Source organism: Cynara cardunculus (genome assembly GCF_001531365.2).
Source record: "Cynara cardunculus var. scolymus isolate 2C chromosome LG 13, CcrdV1, whole genome shotgun sequence".
Lineage (NCBI taxonomy): Eukaryota > Viridiplantae > Streptophyta > Magnoliopsida > Asterales > Asteraceae > Cynara > Cynara cardunculus.
Genome location: NC_037540.1, coordinates 8,732,421 through 8,740,567, shown reverse-complemented (window position 1 = coordinate 8,740,567; position 8,147 = coordinate 8,732,421). Strand labels below are relative to the sequence as shown.

Genomic DNA, 8,147 nt, shown 5'->3' with positions numbered 1-8,147 from the left:
AATAATTATCGAGATCTAACAAAATAAATAATTATTATTTTTATAAAAAAATTATATTATTAAACCAAATATAAATTACTTCGTTATTGTACCTAAATCAAATTATAAAAAATAGAATTAAAAAATTACACAAAAAATAAGTAATTTTAAATAGTTAATTTGATACTGATATCGATATATTTTTGTCAAAATTTTATGATATCTTCAAATTTATATTTTATTCAAAAATAAAAACATTATCGCTTTCTCAAAATCACATACGACCATATTATAACATCGAATGAGATAAAAAATAAAATAAAATATTAAAATCAAGATATATCTGGTTGCATTGCGCGAGTACCCTTCTAATATATATATATATATATATATATATATATATATATATATATATATATATATAGATTATACGTATACATAGATGTATGCATGTATGTATGTATATTATAAGTGGCGTTATCATCGAACTGTCGACAGTCGGTCTCAATTCACCAGCATCTAGAGACGGAGAGATTTTCGTCTCCAACTCCAAGAATCTTCTCCGATTTCATTTCTTTCTGTTGAAGATCACACAATCGTCACTGAAATCCCACACCAAAATGCAGAAATCGTCGCTCAATTACGCTTCTTCAACGAATCCATCATCATCATCATCTTCTTCTTCGTCTACTTCACCATCTCACTCTTCAATCACTACTCATTCGCTGTTAGAATCATCGATTGATTCGTCTTCTTCGTTTCAATCACCCTCTCCTTCTCGTTGTTTCGGTCTGAATCTACTCGTTAAAGCAATCCACCAAGTTACAGCAGGATCGGTTGTTGGTGTTCCTTACATTCAAAGGAGAATCTTAACCAGAAGACGAAGACCCCTTCAGTTCAACAATCTTATTCTCACTACTACTCAATTGTTATCCAAATCGGGATCCAGATCGAAATCAAAATCCAAAGCTAAAAGACAGAGAAGAGTTAATATGACAATGCCTTCAAAGTACAGAGACTCTGTTCTTCAGCCATTGACTCCCAAACTACGCACGGAGAGAGCGTCCTCAGTTAAGATCACCGGTGAATAATTCTCCAGTTTTCTTTTCTTTTTGTAATTTACCACTTCTTACTACAGATCTGCAGTAACAGATCATTATTACTATACTTCTGCACCTGATTTGGTTACCTTACACCTCAAAACCAATGGAAAAAATCGAGGGTTTTTGCAAATTGGGGTTTATATTGATGATTTTGCAAGCTATGCAGAATTTGTATTTCCTGAGGATGTTCAATGCCTTCTATGTATTTGATTTTGAAATCCTGATCGAAATTGGAGTAACCATTCATGATCTGAACTTGAATCGTATCTCTTCAATAGGATTTTAGGGAAACAGATTCATGATTCTTATAATGTTTTGGTTTTTTGTAAACTTTGCCCTGCTAAAACTTTTGATTTTGGAAGAGCACTAATCTTCATTGCATTATAGTTCAATCACATACTTGAACCTTGATGACCACCCTTTTGGCTACTAATGATTAGCATATCAGAATCATCACTTGATACTTCATAAACAATCAACAAATTTGCAAAAAAGAACACTCAAGAACTGTTTTTCTTTTCCATTTTCACAAATACATTGTTTTTGAAGATGAAGCATTGAGCACAATAGTTTGAATTTTGAAATGCTAATCATCTCTTTTGGTATGAACTCATCAAAGACTATTGTTTGTTATTTTGTAGCATTTTTCTTCTTTTGGATATTAACCGGTGGGTGTATTGATTCTTTAGGGATCGATTATCTTTGAATGGTACATGGTTCGCCTCTAGCCAATAGATGGAACTTCGTTGGTATTTTTCTTCGTGAACTTTTGAAGTGATCTCAATTTCAATCGTTGGTTCCTGTAGATTTTGTGTCTTTTATCGTCTATCTTCAAGTGTTTTTTTCGATTGGATGAAGTTTTGTCGAATGGGATATCATATAGAGATCCAATTGAGGTGCATTTGGGGAGAGTTATTTAGGAGAATAACCCGTCAAGTAGATTTTGCTTTTTACATGTATGACCTAACAGATTTTGAGCTATTCATGACGGGGAACACAAAATACCTTTCCAGGTAACGTATTTGATGAATGCATCTTTAAAACCACTTCACAAAATCAAATACAACTGATAGTGTAATCATTCAAATTTTAGCCGTGTGTCTTTATTTCTCGAGGTAAAGGTAAAAGCTGTATACAACTTATCCATTCTCCGATCCAACTTTGTATGTTATTTATTGTGTTGTTTGATTTGGTTTCTTGTACCCTACATATCAAGAAGCATTCTTTATTAGTAAAAAGTATCATATGAGGGTATAAAGGTCAAAAGTGTTTGGAGGTCTCAGGTTCAAATCCAAAGAGAAATAAAAATCCCCTTGTGGCTACGGAGGTTCAAATGTGGTGACTCCGAGCTACCCGCAAAGCAGGTGGTCGTCCTGGGATTAGTCGGCTCGTATAGCAGGTTGGATATCTATGTTAATTAAAAAAAAAATTATACCCAAGCAACCCTTCTAAGAACAAAAAAAAAAAAAACAATTTTTTTCACTTGTTTTACCACAGTTTGATTGAGCTTGATTGGGCCATTAATTGGATAAATAATGTAGAATTGATCGAGCTTTTGGGCTTGAACCATGTTTTGTTTGACTGGGCTTGAACCATGTTTTGTTTCGATCATTCGTTTAACCATTCCTAAAAGGGTCGGGTATGGATAGACATTCTGACCTATTCATGTATCCTTAGGTCCAATAACTAATTAGACATTACACATCATATTGGTTGTGTGTTGAAGTTGTAACACGTGAACGATAGTGAGCTACTTATAAGACGTATGATAGATCACGAATTGTCTCATAATTGTTGCTAAAAGTTCTTTCAGATCATTTCTTAATCGTATTAATACGCTTCGAACTTGCATTAATCACTTTCAAAATATAATTTGCATTTTTTGATAAATGACTAAGTTCATGTTTTTAGTATCTTTTGAAAATTGTTATTGTCGATCAATTTATATGTTCATTGAGACTAATACCACTTTGGTAGTTCCACTCTGTTTTTGTTCAATCAATCAAATGATTAATTTCTAATTGTTAGTAAAACAGTGTTCTTAGACAATCACACTTAAAGCGATTTTTCTTAAAGCAATAAAAAATGAAAAAAAAAAATTTAAATGGGAACTTTCTTTGAATTTTTTAGACTTATCTCTTATTTAATATACTAGAAGGGTACTCGCGCAATACAGCGAGATAAATCTCGATTTTAATGTTTAGTTTTTATTCTTTGTCTATATCAATATAATGCGATTTTATGTGGTTTTTGATAAAACAATAATGTTTTTATTTTTGAATGAAATATAAATTTGAAGATAGCATAAAATTTTTAAAAAAAATAAATCGATATTAGTATCAAATTAACTATTTAGTGGTTCTCGTTTTTTTGGTGTAACTTCTTTAATTCAATTTTTTTATTATAACTTAATTTAGATTTAATAACAAAGTAATTTAATTTTGTTTTAATAACATAATTTTTTATAAAGACAATAATTAAGCATTATGTTAGAACTCAATGATTATCTTAATTATATTTTAGATTTTCTATATTTAAAATGGATGTGTATCATGTATTTGATTATGTTTATCTGCAGTTAGTTACACGAATTTAAAGATAAAGTTTTAATAAGTTGTACTTACGCAAAATTACTTGTAATCTTGAATTTTAAGTAATATGCATCTATAAACAGTACTTCATGTATACAAAGTGATTTTTAAAAGTTTTTGTTAAATACTGTATAGTATAAATTTTGCCAAAATAATAATAAGAGGGTGTTTGAGATTGCTTATAAAAACAATTTATTGACTTATTCTGGTGTGGCACCAGTAATAAGCACTTTTAAATATTTGGATAAACAACTTATACCGGTGTCAAACCGGTAATAAGGAGTTTTTGAAGAAGTTAAATTATTCTGACTTATAATAAGTTGATAAATATTTTTATAAAAAAATATAAGTTATTTCAAATAAGCAATCCCAAACACCCATAAAGTTAACAATTGGATTTCTAAATATATTTAGATAAGTTATTTAATTTATAAAAATGTTCGGAAAATAGTGAAAGAGAAATGGTTTAATAGAGAGGCAAAACTTGAACGGGGCAAAATACCCTAAACCCTCAAAAAACCCTAGTGTCTTTTCGTCAACCACCGCGAAGTGAATAATGCGACCTCCMAGGGGCGGCGGATTCAGTAGTCGGGGTCGTGGCGGCGGCGGATTCAGGGGTGGTCGGGATGGCGGTGGCCGATTTGGTGGTGGCCGTGGTGGACGAGGTGGCGGTCGTTTTGGTGGTGACCGGTTTAATGATGGCCCCCCTGAGCAAGTTGTAGGTTTGTAAACATCTTGTATCTATCTTTCAAACATACAACACAGACAAAGCTACACATGAACATTACTTGCAGATTTGATCGCAAAGTCGTCGATTATTTGACACCTTATTTGTCGCATTGAGGCTGTTCCATTTTGAAATAATCGAACTGTATGCTTTTAGCAATCAAATCCTTTTCAATCTATTATTTGTAGATTTTTAAATTTGGATGTATTGCTAATATTGCAGAGGTTTCGTCGTTTGTTCATGCTTGTGAGGGAGATGCAGTGACAAAGCTCACTAACGAGAAAATACCCTATTTTAATGCCCCAATTTACCTTGAAAACAAAACTCAGATTGGCAAAGTTGATGAAATCTTTGGTCCCATCAATGAATCTGTGAGTTGGACTTCACCATTTTGTTCATCTTTCAATACCTTCCTTTGATGTTTTTTTAGCTAAAGTTGGTGGTCTTGTTCATTATGTCAATTAGGTGTTTAACTGACATGGATTCTCTTTCTGCTAAAATTTGTAGTTCTTCTCGGTTAAAATGATGGAAGGTATTGTAGCAACTTCATATGGGGCTGGTGACAAGTTCTACATTGATCCAATGAAGCTATTACCACTAGCCAGATTTCTTCCACAGCCAAAGTATGTTCATTTTTTACTTGTTCATTTAACATATTACTTATGAACTTGCATTTACTAAGCGGGTAATTGGACGAGGAGGGGGGCGGGGGCGGATGGAAATGGAAATGGAAATCGTCAAAGTGAATGGCTATGCTGTTTATCGGTCAGAATACGAAATATCAGTCAGGACCGATATTCGATATATCGGTTATATCGGTGATATATCGGTCCAAAATAGCGGTTAACATAATATATCTTAGAATTATATATATAATATGCATTAATTAGAGTTTAGAAATATAGTTTCAAAATTAAAACATCACAGTGAGTGGGTGGGTGATAGTAAGACCTGGAGGCTGGATTACAGTTGCTGTTGATTGCTGTTGCTGCCTTGCTGGCTCTGTTGCTGTCGCTGGCTCTGTTGCTGTCGCTGGCTATGTTGTGTCGGTTACAGAGAAAAGCAGAGGAGATCGAGAAGAGAGACCGAGAAAAGAGAAGACGTTGTGAGAAGAAGAAGAAATCGAAGACTCGAAGTTGTGAGAACTAAGAAGAAGTCTGAAGTTGAACTGTTGAAGTCGTGAACTCGTGATTAACCAAAGAAAGTCGTGCGGTGGAAGTTCATTTACTTAACAGTGGAAGCTTCAATGATTTCAGATTTAGACCTAATTTAAGTTATCAGCCCAAAAAATTAGGCCCATGGAATAAAAAAAGCCCAAATTTTTAAACCTTATAAAATCGGAATATCGGTCCGATTTTTACCTCAAAATATAGCTAAAAAATCGCTAAATATCGCCGATAATATCGTTCCTGATATTTTGACCGATATTTAAGGTCCGATTTTTTTCCTAGGAGCGATATCCGATATATCGCCGATATATCGATGATATATCGCGATATTAACAGCATAGGTGAATGGTGTCTGATTTGATGCACTGGAATGAGTCATTACAGGATACAGGCAAATAAAATGTTCCTATACAGATTGGGGGTAATAGAACTCATTTTCATTTCCATTCCCTAGCATTCCCATTCCTGAAACGAACTAGAACCCCATGAGTCATATCCTGGATTTTCATTCATTTTAGTCGCTAGTTTTTATTGCAAATGCTCAATTATTTGATGTAGCTAATTAATTTAAGGAAGGTCATTATCCGATTCTTGAATGCTTCTTGACCTAGCATCAAGATTTTTCTGTTCGGATTGTCTCATAAACCCCTGCACACCATATGCTTTTTTTTAAGTATATAGTATTTATATACGATAAGTAAAACTCACAAACTCCTCAACTTTGTGAGATTGGAACCCTTGATCTCTAGGAAGGTTGAGTTACAGGATACTACCGGGTAAATTACTCTTTCGTATATGTCTGTATGTTGAATGTCATTGAACAGCAAAAAGCTCACAAGTTGAAGAAATACATATTCAGTGTCGGAGTCCCACATCGGTTGGACTTGGACAATTTCTGCTCAATATATGTTGGAACCTTACTTCTCTTCTCTAGGGCTCTTTTGGAGAGGACTCCAGTAGGGTTCCATATACTCTCACATGGTAGCCAAAGTAAAGTCTACCACTCGCCCCTCACCTGTCTAGCTCCTTCTTGACACTCTAGGATGATTTGTGCCCATTTAGCTTCTATTGTGGAGGGGTGTGTTGGACCTCCCTTTTCTCCTCAAAGCTCTTTCATAGAGTACTTGTTGTCACATTCAGTATGTTGAAAGAGTTTGGTCTCTTAATTGGTTTGAAATTGCTTCACATGTTAGTTAAATGTAAGGGATGTGGTACAGTTCATCTGAATTTTATGTAGCATTTGTGTATTGCAAGTATACTTACAAAAGTGGCTCTGTCAAGAATTATAATTGTGCCTGTTGGCTATTGCGTTTATCAAGATTCTTGTATTGTGGGTTAATCCTTCTTTTTTGGATCTTTTAAACTATGATGTCTCAGGGGAGCAAGCACTGGCGGAAGAGGAGGTGGACGTGGGGGTGGAAGAGGTGGCGGGCGTGGTGGTTCTTTCCGTGGTAGAGGTGCACCAAGAGGTGGTAGAGGCGGTGGGTTTCGTGGTGGTGGCGGTCGTGGCGGTGGGTTCAGTAGGGGCCGAGGGAGATATTAGAACAATATATTCATGTATTTTATTATCTAATGCACTTACCCCTCGTAGTTTTGTTTCAAGTTTTCCCTTCAGTTTCTGTAATGGCACTCGATTTTTCATCTGAAAAATGATGTTTGATCATCAAGAAAACGACTATTTTTTACTTCCATACTTTTTTGCATGATATATGTTAGAATGTTTATATGGATCTTATCGGGCTTTGCATCAAGCGGTCCTAGTTTTGGGCCAGGCCTGGGTCGGTCCTGATTTTCAGGCCCATTAATGCATCTCAAAATGAATTTAACGTTATACCCAATATTCTAAAAGGGTAGCTAGTTTTTAACTTCTAAGAACGTGTTAGCCTTATGCTATTTAGAACCTTAGTTATATCTTATTTTGGTTGTGTGAAACACAAAAGTTAAAAGCAAACATATGTTTTTCGTGGAGTAAATTTGAAGAATTTACTATAACATTTCAAACCAACCATATCAGATATTGTTCGTTTTGTCCATACCTGAATTCACGGTGTTAAAACATATTTGATAGGAATGCATCCGATCCTTTATAAGGTAACCTTAATTTCTCTCCCCAACCGTTGTGGGATCTTACATTCACTGTCACTAAGTATACAAGAGTTGATAATTTTAACCATGTTTAGACATTAAAAAGGAGTAACAAATTTGTAACCAAAATAGCAGTAACTTGTAAATAATATGGACGAAAAATGCAATTAGTTATAAATTATAGGGGCGAAAAAACAACACATTGTAACCTACAAGGACTAAAACCGTAATTGAAAAAAATACAAGTATCAAAATAGCAATTTTTAATAAATCACAAGGACTAAAAACGTTATTTACTCCCAAAAGGGTTCGGATGACAGTGAAAGAGAAATTGGTTTAGGGGGTGTTTGGGATTGCTTATTTAAAACAACTTATGCTTTTTTGTAAAAGTGCTTATTAACTTATGAGGTATCAAACTGGAGTTTTGTAAAAAGTGTTTGGATTAGCTTATAGCGGTACGAAAAAGCAAAATGACCAAAACACCCCGGTTCAT

General features: G+C 34.2%; 1 protein-coding gene across 1 annotated transcript; it reads left to right on the top strand.

Annotated features, from left to right (window-relative positions):
• The first annotated feature begins 4,223 nt into the window (after positions 1-4,223).
• On the top strand, positions 4,224-7,258 carry LOC112525502 (putative H/ACA ribonucleoprotein complex subunit 1-like protein 1). The gene is made up of 4 exons (XM_025135659.1): positions 4,224-4,395; positions 4,623-4,771; positions 4,908-5,023; positions 6,947-7,258. Exons 1-4 carry the CDS (start codon positions 4,230-4,232, stop codon positions 7,110-7,112), a joined length of 597 nt encoding a protein of 198 aa, XP_024991427.1. The 5' UTR covers positions 4,224-4,229; the 3' UTR covers positions 7,113-7,258.
• Positions 7,259-8,147: the final 889 nt, after the last annotated feature.